Source organism: Oryza brachyantha, chromosome 1 (genome assembly GCF_000231095.2).
Source record: "Oryza brachyantha chromosome 1, ObraRS2, whole genome shotgun sequence".
Lineage (NCBI taxonomy): Eukaryota > Viridiplantae > Streptophyta > Magnoliopsida > Poales > Poaceae > Oryza > Oryza brachyantha.
Genome location: NC_023163.2, coordinates 23,884,642 through 23,905,758, shown reverse-complemented (window position 1 = coordinate 23,905,758; position 21,117 = coordinate 23,884,642). Strand labels below are relative to the sequence as shown.

Below are 21,117 nucleotides of genomic sequence, written 5' to 3'. Positions count from 1 at the left end.
AAACCTCCCCTCAGTTCCTGCCCCTTTTGCCAAACATGACCGTTGGGCGCTGTCCCCTTCAGGATCCCACCGTCAGAAGATATACCGCTCCCCCCCGCGCCGCCCCCACGAATCGTCGCGGCGTTCGCGTGCTGCCAACTCCTCCCCCTCCTCCTCCCGTACAGCATTCTCGACCGTTGCTGACTCGCCCGCTTCGCGCACGCGCTCCCCTTCCCGAGCGGGCCATGGCGATCGACTTGGCGCCGCCGCCGCCGCTGGGTGAGGAGGTCGTGGTGGCGACGGTTGAAGGGAAGAAAGAGGAGGCGGAGGCGGAGGCGGAGGAGGGCGGGGCGTGCGGCGGGGACGCCGTGGTGGTGGCCGCGGCGGACGCGGAGGTGGAGGGGCACCCCTACGACTTCCACGTGTCCGGGCCGCGGAACCTGCCGCCGCCCAACTGGAGGGAGATCATCAGATCGAGCTGGTTGGTAACGATTCTCTCTCCCTCTGTTTTCCTTGCGAAATCTTAGCTAGTTTGATATGCGTGTTGCGTTATGGTGGTGGTCATCGGGGGGAGTGTTTCTCTGTGCGGGGATCGTGGACGCCGCGGCACATTGGTTCGTAGCCGCCTCGCGCTTAATCCTGATAGGAAAGGGCTGGGTTTTATTTAGGAAGAGGAACGCCGTCCGGTTTGCACCCGGCTCTCCAGTTGGAAGGGGAGGGGATTATGTTGGATGAAAGGAGATGGCGTTTATTGGATTGTAAGCATGGAACCGAATTCATTAATTCTTCTATTTCCAGGATTTTGTTGCAATTTGCACTACCGCGTGGTACAATATACACATTTCGAGAGATCAAAAATCTTCAATCGCGCACCTCACAAGCGGTTGTACAAAATATCATCTTTTTCAATGTGTTTGTGATGTTCCTGTGATTCGGCGCGTCTGCTTTGTGCTTATTGGTTGCTGTCGTGTCTGCTTTGTGTTTATATTGGTTACTGCCGTGCACCTACAAAGCTACAAGTAGTCAAGTAATACCCTACAAGTCAGGTTACATACCACATACTACCATACACCGGAGTTTTGCTCTTCCTTCCATGCACTGTTTCGTGAGGCATGGGCATAGAAATGGACCTACCTTTAATTAGGGATTGGGTATTCTTCTTAAACAAGAAAGTGAAATAACAGAGAAGCACTAATCGATTATTGAAACTAACACGGTTTGGCTAGTTCGTGGCGCTTTCCTATCGGGTATGTGTGGACTTACTTTTGTTGAATTTGGTGCATCTCCCCTTTTGGTTTTCTGAACTTTACTTAATATAATAATCAAATCTACACGCTATTACTCATGTTTGTTGGATATTATGATTCAATTGGACGGTACAAACTCTACTGGCTGAACACTTGAACAAGAGTTTTCACCACAGTTACCTTGCTCAGTGCTATAGTACTTGGATGTAGTCCACTAGATCATACCTAGAAATGATCACAGAATTGGTCTTCCAAACAAGGAATGGTCGCAGAATTGCATGTTCCTATATTCTGAAGATTATCAGGGGTCAGGATGCCTGGTCTTAGTCATTCCAAACTGTAATAAGCATACACCACTATTAGTGTCAATAGCCTCATTTCATAAGCCACTGAAAGCTTTTCATGACTTGGGTGCAAAAAGAAAGGAAAAGAACGAACCTGAAGATTCTCAGGAAACAAGAGGTGCATTAACATACAAAAAGAATATGCAATGGCTGCTTTCTTTTATCAAACTTTTTTAGTTAGTTATTGCATCAAAAAAATTGAATGGACTTTACAACTTGATTTATATTTTGTTTCGACCTCATACATACAGGAACTTCCGGTAATGTAGAATATGCTTTGTGTGCTTAACCAAGTTTATTTCAATGTGCCACAATTATATCTGCAACCTTTATTCTAAAATTCTAATGTCATCATTGTCGGTTCAAATTATTGCAGGAAAGATCCAAATTACAAAAGGATGGTCATGGCCTGCTTCATTCAAGCAGTGTACCTGCTTGAACTGGACAGGCAAGATCAGAAAGGAGAAGATGACGGCCTTGCTCCAAAATGGTGGAAGCCCTTCAAGTACAAGGTCACACAGACATTGGTAGATGAGAGGGATGGTTCCATCTATGGCGCTGTCCTCGAGTGGGATCGCTCTTCTGCTTTGTCTGACCTTATCCTCATAAGACCAAGTGGTGCACCAAGGGCAGTGTTAGCTCTCCGAGGAACACTGCTTCAGAAGCCCACCATCAAGAGAGACCTGCAAGACGATCTTCGTTTCCTGGTGTGGGAGAGCTTAAAAGGTTCAGTAAGATTTATTGGAGCTTCAGAAGCACTGAAGACAGCAGTTGAGAGGTTTGGTAGCGCTAATGTCAGTGTTGCTGGGCACTCCTTGGGAGCTGGATTTGCTCTTCAGGTTTGCAAAGAACTCGCTAAGCAAGGAGTCTTCGTGGAATGCCATCTGTTCAATCCACCTTCTGTTTCACTTGCCATGGGTGTAAGGAGCATGAGCGAGAAAGCCAGCTATCTGTGGAAAAAAGTTAAGGCCAGCCTGCCACTGACGGAAGAAGCATTGCCTGACAATACCAAAGAGGAGGGAAATGCAAAGAAGAAATTGCGTGCTGACAAGAAATGGGTGCCACATTTATATGTTAACAACAGCGACTACATCTGCTGTCACTACAATGCCCCTTCTTGCTCCACCACCGCCACTGAGGGTGTTCCAGATGAGCAGCTGCAGCAACGCAAAGCAAGTGAGATCGCTGGCGACGTGGTAGCGAAGCTTTTCGTGACATCAAAAGGACCACAAAAGTTTCTCGAAGCGCATGGACTGCAACAATGGTGGTCGGATGGCATGGAGCTGCAGCTAGCTGTGTATGACAGCAAGCTTATACACAGGCAGTTGAAGTCCCTATACACAGCAACAGCACCGTCAACCCCTGCAAAGTCGTAGAGGCTGCTGAAAGTCGTTGTTTCAAGTTTCAGCTGGCGTTAGAAATACTCTTTCTAATCGGTTTCTGCGTCTATTAACTTGATATGTTCCATTATGGTTGTGACCTATTATATGGTAAAAATATAATAAAAGGATATGTGCTAATAAATATCTCAGCATTTTTTCTTGTCAAATACTACAATGTATAAGCTTATACTTGTGTGATTCTGGCAGAGGCTCTCACGACTCCAAGCTGTTCCCACTAAGGATGGAAATGGGACGGGTATTTCCCACCTGCCGCCCAACCCAAGGCTTATGGGAATAATATGGAAAAAAAAAAGATACCCGATATTATCCGAGTTCGAACCCGAATCCGTCAAAAAATATGGGTTAGGATATAGGAAGAACTATATCCGTCTAAATGTCCCATATTATTAAATATATAATAAAATATATTATGAGTTCACATATAAACATGATAAAAATTAAGTTAATTATTATTTTATAAGCTCACAAGTAGTATTGTATATTTTTTCTTAAAGTATTATTTTTAAATTCTAATTACATTTCTAGATTTATTATATATACATATAGATTAGAGATAAAAAATACACGTTTTTGAATCCGATTCTGAGAAAAATATAGGTTAGGATACGGAACGGGTGATATATTATCTGGCACTATCCGTACCTGATTTCGAATTCAAAAGAAAATATGGCTTAAGACCGATTTCACCCCTAGTTACCACCCAGTATTAGTACTGAATTTGAAGCTTTAGTTAGCAAAAGAAACCTACCCGTGTGCAAGACTTTTTTGGACTTGCTCGAAGCAGTAAAACGTAACTCGAAGGAAAAACGTGCAATTTCTTTTTGGGACTCCTGGGGAAGGAGTAACAAACAACTTGTTGAATGAAAAATGTACCAAAAAGAAAAAACGACTCCGTTGAGGATCGAACCCATTTTTTTCATGTCAAATACTAGAATGCACAAGCCTATACTTGTGTGATTCTGGCAGTACTGAATTTGAAGCTTTAGAGCCCGTTTATTTCTCAATTTTTTTTTCAAAAAAACATCGTATCGAATTTTGGACATCACTAAACATAGATGGAAAAAACTAATTGCATTTTTTAGCTTAATTAGTTCATGATTAGCCATAAGTACTGCACTAACCCATATATGATAATGACGGATTAGCTAGACTCAAAATATATCTCGCGGTTTCTAGACGAGCTATAAAATTTATTTTTCTATTCGTCCAAAAATCTCTTCCGAGATCCATGACAGCCAAAATTTTTCATCACCCAACTAAACACACCCTCAGTTAACAAAAAAACCTACCCGTGTGAAGACTTTTCTGGACTTGCTCCAGGCAGTAAAACATAACAAAAATGTGCAATTTCCTTTTGGGACTCCCGGAAGAAGCAACACACAACTTGTTGAATGAAAAATGCACAATAAAAAAATAAACGACTCCGCTGGGGATCGAACCCAGAATCTCTGGTTCCGTAGACCAGCGCCTTATCCATTGGGCCACGGAGTCCTTGTTGAGTCCAAATAGAAACACAAAAAGAGAAACACCCCCATCGAAGCCGCGGGGCGCCGAAGAAGATTGCCTCCTAGATCGCAACAAATGGACCCCGTTTGACGACATGGCCCATTACTCTCCCGTGACATAAACGCATGATCTATAGTTGCAGGTGGTTTAGGCTCTATCTTCCATGCAGAGATGGAAAAGTTTGCTAAAGGCAGAAGATCGTGGGTGTATGTACAACATAGATGAGTTGCTTATGGAGAAACTGGGACAGCTCAAGCCGCGAAATGTTCTCCTTGTCCCTGATAGCCTGTGAATTTTGTTTTCAGTTTCTGGTTCCCTGTGGAAGTGTAGATTATGATGTGCTGGTGCTAAATGTTTCAGCCTTATCTTTTGTCAGCGGTGGATTGTGTTCTTGCTTTGTTTTTCGTCAGCTGAGCCGTTTGGTCAGTTGGTGTTTGCTTCGTTTTTTCTGTTCTTTCGAAGCCGGGTAATGAAAATTTCCTTCATTAATAAAAGTCAGATAATTTTACAGTATTTGAGAAGGTACCATGAGGTACCAAATTTTTAATGTAAAATTTTAGTATCTTTTGGTATCTAGGTACTGTGAGATACCAAATTTTACACTAAAATTTTAGTACTCGTGGTACCTTCTTAAGGACTATAAAATTACTCTAAAGAGCTCTGGTAAGCTAGCTGTCCATGGTCAATTTGTTGTACCGTCGTCTCTTGGCGTTAGTCGCTAGATTGTGTAATCAGTATAGCACTACACGCACTGATGCACATTTTGGTAACGGTCCAGCCGTGCAGGCGTCGGTCATCATCCCATTCAGGCTGAGGGATGCATCCTCTTGACTGCGACCAAACTCTTTTATTGAGGTGACAGTGAAGGGGTGCCACTTTGGACCACAAAATTTACAGCCTCCTCCTTGACAACGCATGCTGAGCACGCAGCCTGCCTTGAGCGAGCTCAATTATATGGAAGCATGTTGTTTGCTTCCCATTAATGATCCATGTGTCCCCGCAGACTGCAGAAAACACATGACAGACTGACAAATGCGACGGAATGCTCTCCCGTATGCACTCTCTGTCAGCAAGTATGCAGTACGTAGTAGTATGCCAGTAATAACTTTTACAGTGGTGGGCTGGTGGCTACAGCTGGATAATAGAAATGGTCTATCGCGAGATCAATTTTCATCTATGCTCAGTGCTAATAAATCTCATCCTCGAACGCCGGAATTTACTTTTTGCCACTCTTACGAGTGATCAAAACAGATTTATCACTCGCTGTATGTGGGTCATCATAAGTTTATAATGTACGAGTTCAGTGATAAACCTATTATCATCATTCATAAGAGTGGCAAAAAGTTAAATGCCCCTTGTAGCGGCTTTTTTTTGTCATAAACTCCGAAGATGATTCTGAACTGAAGCTGCAGATGGTAATTAAGGGGTGACAAAATTCACTGAGCTCCGCATGCGCAGCAGAAACCTGCAGTGCTGCAGTTAGCACCCAAGGGAAGCTCCTGCCTTTCTGGCAACGGGGCCTTGTGCATAGCATAGAAGACTTTGCTTTGCTTTTGGTATGGAGCCCAGTCTTTGGTACCTGTGTACCAAATGGCCTTGCTCTTGCAGGAAGCAATGTTTCTGTCTCACGGGGCAAAGCTAATGCAGGCTGCTGGTCATTAACTACACGAACTAAATGATCCAAAATGCATTCTTTGGCAATAGATTTTTATAAGGGACAATAACACCCTCTTCACAGGAGTAAAAGATTATGGCCTGGCAGGATCATGACTACTGATCAAGCTGCTCCTCACTAATGGTCAGTGTCCTTCCTCTTTTGCCTCTCATTTTGTTCCTCAAATACATCATTGCATCATCCCTTTTCTTGAGTAAAGCTGACCTCTTTCCCTTTTTCTATGTGCCTTTATTTGCATGGCAAATGCTGATACTTAACGCCTTAGATCAGAATAACATGACATATAATTCTTGTAAATGAAATCTGTAGCTGTGGCTGTCAATCATAATATGCATACTGATCGAACCACCGTTCCATTTTTCAGCCATGAACTAAAAACAGGCCAAGTCATGGTTTTCATATTTAACAATTCAATTCTAATCACAATGGGGTGGGAGTACAAGTGCTTGTTTAAGCTCGATCAGATCGGATCCTATAAAAGATGAGAAAATCTTTCAAAAAAAAAGAGATGAGAAAGAATCGCATTGGAGCCATTCAAATAAAACACATGTAAATTCGACAAAACTCTGCTTATATTATCTCCAGGCTATGTACAAATTACAAAATTACGTACCGTGCGTTGTTGAACCTGCAAAGCCCATGTAAGCGACAACTGAGTGCAAAATAAGAGAGAGAAACAAAAGCGAAAAAGAAAGAAGGTGAAGAAAAAAGGAATGCACATTGCTAAGCATTCAAGAACCACACGACCGATCGAGATCAAACGGGCATCAGGGCGAGAGGGGGAGCATGCAGAGGAAGGCGATCGAGTCAGCGGCTGGCCGACTCATCGGCGGCATTGGCGACGGCGGAGGCCGGGCGGGCGGCGCCGTAGTGTGCGGCGGGGCGGCGCCCGTCGTCGAAATTCTTGGCGTAGCTGGCGGCGTCGTAGCCGAACGTGATGGGCCTGGAGGAGGCGCCCGGCGGGGACGAGCTGCAGATGCACCTGGTCTCCTGCGCCAGACGCCGGAGCAGCCTCCGCCACGCGCGGTGGCCGCACCAGCCCGCGGCCGGGCTGACGTCGCGCACCACGAGCTGCAGGCTCCGGACCACGGCGGATCCGCGGCGCCTGCCGGTTGGACACGAGGAGGGCAGGCAGCCCGCGCCGCCGGAGACGTTGGCGGGGTGGTGGCGCGGCGCCGCGCTCAGCTCCGTAGTGCCCGCCCCCATGGCTTCGCTTCGTGTGCAGTGAGAGAGAGAGAGAGAGAGAGAGAGAGAGGCAGGAAGTGGGAGAGGGCTCTTTCTTGGCGGTTGTTATACCGGTTTTATATGAGAAGGTGGCAGCATGCCGAGATGAGAAAACAATGGGTGTTTATTGTGTTGTGGAGTAGACAAGTGGTAGAGTGAGATGAGTTCATGGGTTTTCTGGTGGTTACTTTGGGAGAGGGAATAGGCATGCATGAGAGCTTGTGCTATCTTTAGACAAGAGAGCCAGGGAGGAAAGGAGGAAGGACCGAAGGGGTGATTCTTGTGAAGCCCTGGAATGAGTACCTAGTTAGTGGGTTAGGATTGTATTATTGTTGTAGCATTTTCTTATATGTAATGTGTGTGCAGAGATATTAGAAAGAAAATATAGTTGATGGATGGTCGTGATTTTCAATGTGCATATCATAAATTTATTCACTCTTTTATGCCACTGTAATATATGAATATTTTCTAGACAGGAACCTAAGTAATATTGGATTTTAAAGGATATAGATTAGTAACTTCTTGCTAATCAGAAGAAAAATTCTCCAACAGAATTTATATGTATGTCTCCATTAGGACTGTCATCTAATTTACCCCACACATTGCATATAAAAATACAATTGTTCATTTAGATTTGTTTACAAAGATCGTGTAGTGGTCCTCTATTCCTAAACGGCATGGTGGTTGGTTGTATCCACATCACAAAATATCATCCGGAAACTCTGTGTTCTGAAGGCGTGCATACTAATCTTTTGAGCGATCTGCAAGATAATATGATAGGATAACAGTTAGACTACTCTAGTTCTTTGATTAGACTACCCTGGAATGCCCTTCTCTAATCCATTTTGGATCAAACTCCAAGATCAAAACAGTGCAAGTGCCGTGCGGGGATCAGGTTCTGCTCGCTACTCATGTGGGTTGGGTTCACCGACTCTACCAATCAGCACACTGTCCAAAGCTCATGTCGATCCGCGCCGCTACAAAAAGCCCTCGAAGTCCTCGATCGTAGGCTTCTCCCGATGGATTTGGCATTTTGGCTGCGTTTACCCACCGCGATTTGCAGGGTGCGTCGCCACAAAGGCGCGAATCGCGATGCCCCCTCTAAAATGGCGCTTTAAACTTCGTATAAAACCGCGATAATACGAGCAACCAAGGATTATTTAGTCGGGCAGGGCTTTCCGATACTAGCGGCAGCTTGATCTCAAGTAGGAGTAACCGAATAACTAAAAACTGATGGACTTTTGTTCGTTAATAACTCTGTTTTATATTGTAAAAGTTTATAGCTTTGCCTAAATTTATAATTTATATATATGTCTAGATTAGTTAGCATTCAGACTAGAAAATCTTAACAAAAGCTGACAAGTAGAAGTCTGCTTTGCCCGCCATGCCAGCTGTTAGGATCAGAACGTCTTCGAAGCATTTTATCCATGATAAGAACGAGACAGAATTAACAAGAGATCTTCATAAGGCAAAAGGCCTTTCTCATAGACTAGTTGAAACATTACTTTGCCACTTTTATGAACTAAAGTGAGTTTACGAAGCTAATGTGAGGGCGGGGAAAATCTGAAAGAACAGCCAAACCATGAAAAACGCTCATTTCTATGGCTATTTACACTTGTTAATCCTTAAAACCTTACCCAGAGTTAATTCTAATGTATAAACGCATATTGTGCACTCGTTTGAGAAGCATGCTACATTCACAGGTAATTCCCTTCTTTTTTGATCACTAAAGTTTCCTTGCAACAGGAATTACATAGCCATCCATGTACCCACCGTCAGAAAGCTACTAGATGCCAGTGCATTGGTAACATTCTAGCACATTAGGCAGACTGGAAGGTTTCCGCATCAACAGCATAGTCTTCTGGTTAAATCGGGCTTGACTTGAGGGCCTAGGAACGTCAGTGTTTTAGAAGCATGTAGAGGTACAATCTATGATAATTTTAACTGAATAACGTGACACTGCGAGTACCTTGTTAGAGGATGTAACAGCAGTCCTCCATTGCGGATCCTGTGTGGTGGATGGTCTATCCCTGAACAAAGTAACTACTCTTGATTGTGTGGGTCTTTCTACTGTCTGCCGGTGAGGAATATCTTTCATGACCCATAGAACAAATCCTGATGGTATGGACGATCCTGTAAAGAGTGTACACAAGTAAAATTAACAAGCGGCTGGGCCAACCCTCTCTCTAAAAAAGGCTCTGCAAAATGCTTTCGTGCCAACAGAATATCTTGTTTGCAATAAGCACGTCAACATAGCAAAGAACAAGAAAAATATCAACAAAAAAACTATTATACACCATACATTCTGATTTTAATACCATTGCCTAGTAAACAGTTCATTTTTGTGATTTTAATACCATTGCAGTTTAATGTGCTGTAAATACACCATGCAACTAATTAATTTCCTAAAAAATCACACATTAGTGCACAAGTTTGAAAGCGTTGCTCCTACAGTTGAGTTCCACAACATTCACTACGTTGATGTAAGGAGAACTGAACATAAGAATCATCCCACAGACTAAATATCGTACATATAAGAACAAAAGAAACGTGGCATGATTGCACTAAATCTATTGTCAGAGTTTGAGTATTTCAATCTGGTACTTATGTAGAATCATTAGATCAAGAGTAGCTTCAACATGGGGGTATGAAATAAATGTTGGATTGGAAATTTATCTACACCTACCACCAAACTTACTCATTTCAGTAACTTATCGTACTAACTCCCACATATTGTTCCATGTTGGAGCATGTTATTCACCATCAGACTTCAAAGCTTATGCACATAAGCCTGATGGCAAATTGCATGAGTTTAACACCACGTCCTACCACATTTTCCCAATGCAACACGAAATACATTTAATAAAATGATACCATTCAATTTAAGGGTTATTTCTAGCCATCAATGGCAGAGCCATACCTATGAAGTAGTACATAAACAATATGATAGCATTGTTGACGATGTATTCATCTGTTGAGTACCAACACACAAGCACCTGCAACAAGAAGGCTAGCAAATTGATAATTTGACTTAAGAACCAACTAGTGGATATGTGAGCTATTATTGTATAATCAGACTTACCGGAACATTAGTAACAAGTGCTAGTATAGCAGAAGATGAGAAACAAATCATTGACACAGCAGCTAAACTTGCAACCTGCAGAGAAGCAAGCATTGACATTTTACATGGATGAGCATGTTTCTCAAAGATGTTATCCAATGTATAATTAAAGAGCAATTTTACCATCGTTAAGGAGATACCGAGAGGTACTAAAATTTTCAAGTGTAAAATTTGATACCTTTAGGCTTCAGGTACTTTTTACCTCGAGGTACCAAGATTTTGAATGTAAATTTTGGTACCTGAAGTACTTTCACAAGGATGGTAAAATTACCCATAATTAAATTACCAAGGATCAGTATAGATGTTTTGTAAGAGTAAGTTTAATAGTCTATTTTTAGCAGTGTTATAGAGAATTAGAGATTTGAAATTATATGATCCTTAAAGATCGAAGAAATACAGATAGAATGAATAATCCTTGTAAAACACATACTGCTTTTCATAATTTATGCTACTGCATGCATATGTAATACTCCAGCCCAATAGTTGGGCCCCGTATGGCTCATAGTGTGGTGTTAGTGTGACTAGTCCAACATGGAGAGTTTAGATAAGATGGGGCCATATAAACCCAAACGCTCCAACTATAACACTTCCGGATTGACCCTTTTACACAAAAGGGGATGAAAGTGTAAGTGGAGTGCTCTATGTACATGGGCTCAGTAATCGGAAGAGCTGGGCTCATGCAGATTTTGGAACGAGTACGCATAAAAGGGAATCCTGCTTTTTGACATCTGGTTTTATGACCACTATGAACATATTGAAATAACATCTCAAAGTACAGAATGATGTTTCTATACCAGAACTCAAAACTAAAAGTTCTAACTTTTGAATATATGACCATCTATTCAATGAATATAAAATTTTATATGATAGTTATTAGTTTGTTTTCACATTGTTTTACACAAATCAAAACGTGCAGCAAATGATAAAGCAGTAGAGAGATGCAATCCACAAATATAATGATATATACCTTCCGCTTCTCAGATGATCCAGTTTCAGAACGCACTTTGCTCATCTTCGAGAATAGTATTGCACCTTTAAATGATCATAGAAAAAGAAAAGAAAAGGGCAGGCCAAGACTTTAGCGAATGAGAGCATGTACTACTGGCGGCAGATGGAGGTTAAATTATTTAGCAAGCCAGATATGAAACTATAAAGTGAACTAGGGCTATGAGACTTGTTCAATATCTACCAATCTACTGCAAAGGATTTATAAACAAAACAATTGACTAGAAAATAATACACCTAATATCATGAATTAATTATGGTATGGTAAAATTGAGTATATATATATAGGCAGCATTACATTCTTACCATAACACGCCAGCGCAACACCAAGTACAAGAACAACTACTGAAAATACATCCAAGTAAACCTACAAAACAATTATTTGGCTAATCAGTCAAGTTACAACACAATATGTGATTAAATAATTATCGATGAAAGATGTCAACTTGTAAATTTATCAAGTAAACTAGTGAGAGATATGGATAAAAAGTGCATGAACATAAGATATAAGTCAATATGTCATAAAAACTGATAGACAACCTGTAATGGACACTTTTACTTATAGCATGTGGCATATCACAAGTAAAACACTTAGGATTTTATTACTGGCCCATCTTTAATAAAATTTCATGTTTGATCTGAAGAATTTCGCATTGTTGTGTCTAACTCTAACATGTTGTGCATAAGTGTAGAACGCATTGGCCTGAACAGGATTGTGTACTTTGTGCTTTTTTAATTTTAACAAAATGCCTCCTGATACCTAGGAAACTTGATCCACAATAATGGCATGTTTGTGCAAACCAAACCACACTGCAGTGTTACAACTTGGAAAACAAGTATCAGATTCCATGTGTGATAAACATGCTAGTATTTCTTCATTCTATTCCTTCGCCATAGTTGTTGGTTTGGGTAATTGGGTTAATAATAATACATTTCCTAGGCTGTCTTCGAGCACTTACAACACATCAATGATATTATATAGATTAATTAGGTTCACATATCAAGGAAATGCAGCACAGAAAAAACATAAAGAATGATAATCCATCATACCCTTTTCAATAGTGATGAATCAATAGGATTTTCCCCTCGACCAATCCAGATGAGGATGGCAAAGGCAATTGTAACAACAAATGACAGTAGAAGCACCTACATGAAAAAAAAATTGTTAGGTGAGCTGTTAGTTCTACTTTTAAAAATACTATATGATGGTAGGTCCGCTACATAATTAAAGTTAATCAAACAAATTATTCACAAAGCAGTACAGTCTGAATAAAATAAAGTGCTATAAAGGAATGTATAAATGTGCATGAGCAAGGAATATGCCATATTGAATTATTCACAGCCCCATCCTTTTCTTATTAACGATTAAAAAATAATGTGGATAAAACTTTTATCTACGTGTTCTTAACAATCTAAAAGCAAAGGTTGGAAAATAAACTGCAATGAAAAAACTCTAAAATCAACTCCAAATTTAAGTTTTAAAATTCAAAATTTGGCTTATAAGCATAAGCCAAAAGTTGAGGGGCTGGCAAGTTATAAAAGTTGTATTAGTTATTGAACTAAAAAACATACCAAAATCACAAATTTTTGCCGACTTCCAAGCTGTACTCCTGGGCAACACCTCCGGCGAACATCAACAGCACGGATACCGGGTTTAATTTTTGTTCTATCCAGTAAAGCTTCATGGTGAGTCCTCGTATCCTCTTCATCTTCATCGTTTGTCTGATGACACAGGTCAACCCTGTAAGACCATTACTTTAGAGAAACATAAGTGAAAAAAGAAACTATCAGAGATCATATGCTAATGAGTAATAGTGACCATTGGGCAACTTCTCTCATTATAAGAGGCCAATTTTAACAGGGTTACCCTAATAAAATGATTTAAAAGTACTGAGAAGATCCAGCACTTCTCTCCTCAAGCATCAATGAGGAATGTCATTTTCCTTTATGCTAACTTGCTCAAATGGTTTGACTGGTCATTATGCATAACATAGGCCTAAGATACAGTTGTAGATAATATTTACTAGGTCTAGATTACATAACTAAGAAAGCAGGATTGGTGTAATCCAATGAAGAAAAATGTCTATGTTCACCAAGTGACAATTCTTTCAACTAGATATATGAAACCAAGACATGATAAACAAGGCCGGGAATGCCACAACAAATCTTTAGGCCGGGAATGCCAAAACAAATCTTTAGTACTCTTAAATCTATCAGCAAAACTACATGAGAAATGCACTGAAAGACAATACCTAACTCACCAGAATGACAACAGAAGTAGAAAAGAAGCAAGAAGCAATATCTGTGGACTAGCTGCAAAATATTGAGAATACACAACTATTACGTCTGATCAGAAAATTAACATGCGATAAAAGGTCTTGTAGAAAAGCAGGAAATGAAAAATGAAATGACAATAGCAAAGTTATATCCAGTAAGATATACCCATCAGTACAAATCCACATCCATGGACCCAACAAAGCCATCTCTCACAAGTAGCGATGACAGTAGACACAAAATACACAAGGAATACTGCCAAAGGATTGGAGAAATAAAAATTAAGTTAGTAGTAATCTTAGTAATCATAAAATATGCAAGGAAGACTGTCAAAAGAACCGGGAAAGAAAGTACACATGATTACCCTGATTCACTAGCAGAGCTAATTCATATACTTTATTTAGAAACTAGTCAAACTCAGAAGCAGTTAGTGATGTAATAACATGTTTCTTCTTAAAATGTTAAAACATCAGTTATGTTTAATTCATTAATTGTGCACTAATTAAGATGAGCGATCAGCAGTCATGTCATTTGGTGAAAATTAGACCTGTTTAAGGAGAGAAATAGCATGCAATAGAAAAAATGCAAAAAAAGAATTGAGATCTAGCTTCTATTTCTGTATCAAAGTTTCAAAACTAGAATATAAATAGTTTAACTATTCCTTGTGCAATGCTCCCTGAATGTTACAGTAGCACATTACATCTCATAAAAGAGGAAGTCCATTCAAAAAATTGAATAGTAGCATTTTCCTCTCTAGCAAAATTGTTTTTAGTAAACAGTTTAAAAAATGGATAGCAGGAACCATTCAAAACACTTAAGACAAAGCCATTAACTATGAACTACATTGTGCAGAAATTTCAAGTGCAGAAAAACAATAAATAAGCCTCAAGTAAAAATAAAGGAAAAAAGGTATTATCGTAGCAATACAAATCTCACCTAAGTTGCATAGGCCAATCATAAAATGGAATATCTGCAAGAACGTAGGCATATGACATTAACAATCTGCCAGCTGATCTTATGGCTCAAACAAAAAGAAAAGCGATGCACTAATTAGCATTATTTAATATCCTACCCTTGATCTCTCACTCAAAAAGACTATAGCCCATGTATTGAAGTAAATGTCACATACCAAGGAACCTTGCTGCTTCTGTCAAATCGATAGACTACAAAACACATTGTTGTTTTGACTGTCTATAATTATGTTTCATACATAAGAACATGCTTACACATCACCAAAAGTACGCATAAATGGAACCATTTTGGGGGCTAGCATTTGTAAACATAAACAATATTGCAATTCATTCGTACTTTAGAATCAGACAAACTAAGTAATGCATAGTGAACATGATATAAAGTGAAATGCCACAAATAGTACCATAGATAGTAATATTAAATTACTAAAAGAAAGCTAAAAGTGTAGAGAGATAACTGAAGATAAGCTACTCCCATATTAACTATAACAAAGTGCCATGGAGTAAATGGGGGAAGCCTAGTACGAAGCTTGAGATATCTGATAATGAGGTTACGCGCTTGGTTATTTTCGAGCCTCCAACTGTCCACGTAAGTGACTAGTCACTAGATGTAAAGCTAAGCAAATGCTTCGAACTAGGGATAAAAAAACTTACAGCCCTAACCATCTAGGCAGAGCATCAGCCAATTAAGTTCCATGATAACATAGAAATATTATTAAGTGCGAGCATATAAATTCATTGGAAAACAACATATCAGATAATTGGACAGCATGAAAAACAGCACAGATAAAAATTGTGCATACCTTTTGCCGAGTCCATCCATGTTGCTGATCATGCCTGTGAATTCTAGCTAGCTGCAAAATTGCAAGTACTTAATCCTCAGTAAACGGATTTAAGAGTCAGATTAAGTAAAGGATATAAGTGAAATTGCAGTAGCAACTGATTAGTGCTGACACACTACTTAATTCACCGAGTAAAGTGTGTGCATTACAGAACTAGGCTACACATCATTCCACTATGAGCAAGCATCACCAGATAGTAACACTACAGCTACAACAGAGTGAAATAGTCTTGCAAGAATCCCAAGGTGAATAGCACATAACAATTTATGTAGCTGACTGATATCCAATTCTAGTAAATAGCAAACTTATCATTTTAAAATCTGATGCTCCCCCATTCCCCCTCCCGCTACCACACGACGCCCAACGCACAAGACATGCCCACCGCCCTACTCCCTGCCCCGCCACAAGTCACAAACAGAGCAGCCCCACGAGGATACCAGATCGAAGTTGCCACACGGCACACACCTGCACGAAGGCGGCGACGGAGATGGAAGCGTCGATGGCAGCGAGCGCAGCCTCCGCGGCGATGACAGGCATCGGCAGGCAGCCACCGCCATCTCCGGCGGCGATGGCGCTGAACAAACCGTAGCGGCCCATGCCTGGGGAAGGGAACGACGAGCAACCGCGGCGGAGGACGGGGAGGAGGAGGAGGAGGAGGAGGGGGGGGGGGGGGAGGATCAGGGGGCTCGCGGGCGGCGCATCTCGCGGCGGGCAGGAGAGGGCCCAGGGCTAGGGTTTGGCGCGGAGGCCCTGAGCCGGAGCGGCGGGCGGGCTCGAGCGGAGGAGGGAGGGAGGACGGGGGGAGCCCGGAGGCGGAGGAAGGTCAGGAGGAATTGACTGGAGGAGGCAGCGCCTGTTGGATTGGAAAGCGGACGAGGCGGCGAGAGCGAGACCTCGGTTTTTAGGCCGGGCGTAGCGCGTGCGTACTCAACTGTGGTCCATGGGATTCGCCGGGGATCCCCACGTGAGGATGGGGGCGTGAACCGTGAATATGCGACCACCGAGGACCGTAAATCCGTAATAATAAGGACGTCTGCGTTCACGTTCACCGTCGGTACAAGTGTACAATCAGCAGGTTAACGTTTGCAAAGGGTGGAGTACAATGTAGCAGTAGCATATCAAGTCAAAATTAAATTTTTAATCTTAAATTTAAATTTAAAGTTAATCTGTGGATTTTTTTCACCGAAATCTATTTGCATTGTTGACATTTCAGTAAGAATATGCATATAAAAGTTATATTCACAAATTATTTTTTGTTTGTAAACATGTTGTTCAAACAATCATCCCTTGTGTTCTTTTTCAACGTTTAGATAAAAGACTATTTATTTTTGCGATGATTATTTAATAGTGTGAACGATGAAGCTATTAAAAACTTAAATAATCTATTTTCAAAATATAATATAATGAATTTACATATAAAAACATTTTGCAAAAAATATATCGTCCAGTAGTTCAGAAAGCATACGCGCAAAAGCCTAGAAAAAATCTAAGAAAAATCTAGAGTAAAGAACGCAACCAAAACTTGTCTAGTTTTGATTCAGATATGGAGTTATGTTCTCAACTACCGTCTTCATATTAAAATATAAGTATTTCTATATTGTTTACCAAGGATTATGGTTAAGAAAAAAATCATGGTGCTTATTAGTAATTGGGAAATGGAGTTGAGTGGAAGGGTAAATAGAGATAAAACGAAAAGAGTTTTGAATAAAACATAATAATGAGATAAGTAATGCAAATGCTTATATTTTGATACAATATTCAAATTTATAGAAATACTTACATTTTACTACGGAGGGCGTATTTTGTTATACTTATTTGTACCTCAAATTCTATATAGTATGGTCAATTCCCATTAATCTATTTTTCTTAAGGCATGTTTGTTTTAAAATAAAAAATAAGGATTTGCATTTCTAAGAATTAATTCTTATGAATCTATTAGGTGTGTAAAAATGAAGTATATGAAAACGAAATGAACTTTTTCTTTCCAGTGAGTTATAGAGAACATAAGAAAATTATATCCACACAAAATTTTTAAAAAAACTTATATGAGTTTATGTATGCATTTATATTCTACTACTTTTTCTATTTAATATGGGTTAAAATCTGTCTAAAGCGAGCAAACCCTTACAGTTATCCATGCTAGTATTATATAGTACTCCCTTCATACACAAACATAAGACGTTGGTTAGTTAAAAATGAACTAGCCAACGTTTTAAAAAAGATTAGGAGGGAGTACTATATTATTGTTAAGATAAATTAGAGCTCGTCTTTGAGCTTCGGCGTGCATCCCATCAGAACTAAGACGGTGATTCTCTCATTTTATTTGCCTATCTTAAATATTCATAGTAAAATAGATGCATTCGTTAGCTATATTTGTTGCATACTTTTCGGAGCTTGACGGCTACGGAATAGTTAATTTTTTGTCACTTTTACATTTGGTCATAACAGATTTTATCACTGGACCCATATGTCATTGATTCATGAGAGCCCACGTGTCATAGATAATGGGTGGTAAATATGTTATCAATATTTTTAAGAGTGGCAAAAAGTTAAATGTCCCGACGGCTACACTGTCCAAATCCATGACTTGTTCAGTCTATAGCCAAAATCAACCACACCAAATTTAGCAATCCCAAAACTTGGTTGGTGACAAAGTAAACAGAAGTCTGCTATCATAATCTTGTCAATCCTTATCAACATTTGATAATTCAACTTTACTCACAAGAATATACCAAATATTGAAATCGTGTCAAACATCTTGACCTTACTAACATTTTGAATCGTCAAATTTTAGCTATGCCAACAGATGGCAAGGTTTATTTTGACAATAAACAACACATGTCCTCAATCTTATTTGTTGTTCGGTGGTAGAATGTGAGTGATGTGAACATAGTTAGCTTGATATGACTCGTACAACTATTAACCAGAGGTACGTTCTTTATATATGTAAATTTTACTTATTATATATTCGACCAAATGATGTAACACCATGAGTTGTTTGTATTGTTATTATTTGTAAAAATGCTTGCATGAGTGAAGGAGCGGGGATTGTGTCCATGGAATACATGGATGACCAATGAAGTTGATTGGAGATCAAACCATGGCATTCCCTAAGTCATCTTCCATGACACTGCGTCACTATTGGGCCATAAAAGGCAAGAGATAAATTTTTTCATGTTTTTAATTCGGATTTGAGTCTCTTGTCAATATCAGTTTTAAACAGACCTAGCAACAAATATAGAAGGAATATCGGACCCATGAGTACTATTAAAATTGTCTCAGATTTTATTCTCAGATTGTTTTGGTTCCACGTCAAAATTCTTCATAAGCTGTTTTGGAATTGCCAAAATGAGTATGGTAAATGCGTCATGGGATAAACTCAAGTGTTGTGAGCTCCCATGGCTAACCCTAGGATGTCTCTAGTCATATAAATTCAGTAGATATCATTGTTTAGAGTCAGATTTTGCTTAGATTACTTTGTCATCATAGTTTTGTCGCTAGTTCAATTTACAAAACCCTAATTTGTAAGAATCATCTATATTTGCAATATATTTAGATTGCTTCTTCTACTCTCTTGCTTATATTCCTGATTTGCTTATAGGAGATAGCCTTCTCTGGGAGGTCTTGCTTATATTCAACCCAATCAAACGCGGCAGCCTAAGTAAATGTACTCCCACGGGCTCTCGGTAGTTTTTGCCTTTTTGACTCAAAATTATGTTGCCTATCGCAATATTGTGCAGAATTCTAACTATTGCAAAATTCACATCATAGTAAAAAAATGCAAATCAATTTCCAAATTGAGATTAGTTGATATTTGTTAAAATTAAAAAGACCCCTAAATGCTAAAGCTACGTGCTCTCTCCCCGACCAGACCGACCCTCACACGAAATTCATGACCTCACATGACATTCATGTGTGTCCGGCGTGGTAAACAAGAACAAGACAGACGGTCAGCAGTCAGCAATCGACTCATCCAGCAACACATCCAGCAAACACCTACGCCTCTCTCTCTCTGAACTCTCTGGTGGAGTCGTGGCCAAGATACACCACGTCACTCCCGCGGGCCTCACGCTTCTTCACCGCCGCCGCCGCTGCCGCTGCCCCTCCGCCTCATGCAGACCGAGCAAGGCATCCATGTGCATATGTGCTGGACCTTGCCGCTCCATGCTTCCATTTACTTCTGGGCAGCAGCATCATGTGCTCAACTGCCATTTCCGCGGGTTGCGCCGCCGGCCATGGATGAAAACTGACGGGGAGTGCACCCCGCGAATGGTGCAAGAATGAGTCATGGACCTCAGTACTGTACCCGACTGGGGAACTATGGAAATTTGCACACAATTGCACAGAAATTCTGAACTCCGTTTCTTTCCTTTGTGAGGGATGTTCAATTTCGATACGAACGAGGGAGAACATTCATTAATTAAAACCAGAATCGCGCAGAAATTGCTTATTGCAGGACCGAAAATCTAGAATTTATTCAGAACTGAAATTGCTACATTGGAAATTCAGAACGGGGACAGCGCGATACAAAAATTTTGCTCCAGGAGCAAAAAAAGGGCGGCAGCAGCAGCAAGCACTCTGGTATGGTGCAGCGTGCATGCTCACAGAGAACAAGCCAAACGGAACTGAACAAGCAACGCGACGGCCAAAACTTTACATGTGAAGCGGGCGAGGAGACGATACAGGCGCCGCGCGCGGAGATGGGGAAGCCTTCGTCAGGCTTCACGTCGGCGGTCGCCGGCCGCCCGCCGCATCGAAGCAGAGCAGAGGGGGTCCACAGATCAGGTTATTCAGGTATCCATCAGGCCGTCAGATGTTGCAGCCGCAGCAGAGGAAGAAGCTGCAGAGCGCCGCGGAGAGGACGACGGCCTCGGCGGCGTAGAGGACGTGGAAGAGCGCGTCGTCGAGGAGGGAGACGACCAGGCCGGCCTTCTCCCCCCACCTCCACCCGTAGCTGCCCCCTCGCGCCGCCCCCTGCAAACTCACCATGCCTCCGACGCGACCGGAAACCCCAATCTGGATTCTGGATCCCGCGAGCGGTGGAGGTGGACGGGGATGGCTCCCTCCCTCTTCTCTGCAGTGGATGCGCTGCCGAGTCTTGATTCGACGGGAAGAAGATGGCGGATGCGTCAATTGCCCAGCTGGTCCCCGGCCCCGGATGGAGATTTTTTTGGGTTTGAAATCTTGGAAGTGGAAGATGGGCAGCAGGAGGTGCGATGGGAGTGAAGGGTTTTTGTAGAGTTGATTGCATAATTAGGGCATTTAGGCCCACGTTTTTCCGTTTGTTTAGATTATTTTCCTACTGCCGAAGCCGCTTTCACGATTCCAAGTAGTGTAAGGTTAGTATAGTGATCCTCGAGCCGCTATCATCGGACCTATGTGTTTAGTGCTTCGTGACGAAGTTTTAAAACAATCTGTGCGATCGGTAAAGGAAAGGGAAATTGGTTCTCGAGCGGTGAAACCTATTGGATTGTTTGTTTTGTTTTCTGAAGACATAAATTTGTGTTTCGAATGGAGAAGATATCT

The 21,117-nt window shown here is 41.0% G+C and overlaps 3 protein-coding genes and 1 non-coding gene across 4 annotated transcripts; 1 reads left to right on the top strand and 3 right to left on the bottom strand.

Annotated features, from left to right (window-relative positions):
- Positions 1 to 97: 97 nt before the first annotated feature.
- Positions 98 to 3,094, top strand: LOC102717294 (GDSL esterase/lipase At4g10955-like). Its single transcript, XM_006644648.2, has 2 exons — positions 98 to 460; positions 1,947 to 3,094. Exons 1-2 carry the CDS (start codon positions 225 to 227, stop codon positions 2,944 to 2,946), a joined length of 1,236 nt encoding a protein of 411 aa, XP_006644711.1. The 5' UTR covers positions 98 to 224; the 3' UTR covers positions 2,947 to 3,094.
- A 1,297-nt stretch (positions 3,095 to 4,391) lies between these two features.
- TRNAR-ACG lies at positions 4,392 to 4,464 on the bottom strand. The gene has a single exon. It is a non-coding gene; the product is annotated as a tRNA-Arg (tRNA).
- A 2,052-nt stretch (positions 4,465 to 6,516) lies between these two features.
- On the bottom strand, positions 6,517 to 7,509 carry LOC121053268. The gene has a single exon (XM_040519940.1). The coding sequence runs from the start codon at positions 7,358 to 7,360 to the stop codon at positions 6,962 to 6,964; it is 399 nt and encodes a 132-aa protein (XP_040375874.1). The 5' UTR covers positions 7,361 to 7,509; the 3' UTR covers positions 6,517 to 6,961.
- A 1,315-nt stretch (positions 7,510 to 8,824) lies between these two features.
- On the bottom strand, positions 8,825 to 16,457 carry LOC102713593 (tobamovirus multiplication protein 1). The gene is made up of 13 exons (XM_006646264.3): positions 16,057 to 16,457; positions 15,553 to 15,603; positions 14,715 to 14,748; positions 13,947 to 14,033; positions 13,766 to 13,817; positions 13,077 to 13,245; positions 12,555 to 12,650; positions 11,811 to 11,871; positions 11,467 to 11,531; positions 10,461 to 10,535; positions 10,299 to 10,374; positions 9,348 to 9,511; positions 8,825 to 9,267 (listed from the first exon to the last, which is right to left on the bottom strand). The coding sequence occupies exons 1-13, from the start codon at positions 16,186 to 16,188 to the stop codon at positions 9,244 to 9,246; spliced, it is 1,086 nt and encodes a 361-aa protein (XP_006646327.2). The 5' UTR covers positions 16,189 to 16,457; the 3' UTR covers positions 8,825 to 9,243.
- Between the last annotated feature and the right edge of the window lie 4,660 nt (positions 16,458 to 21,117).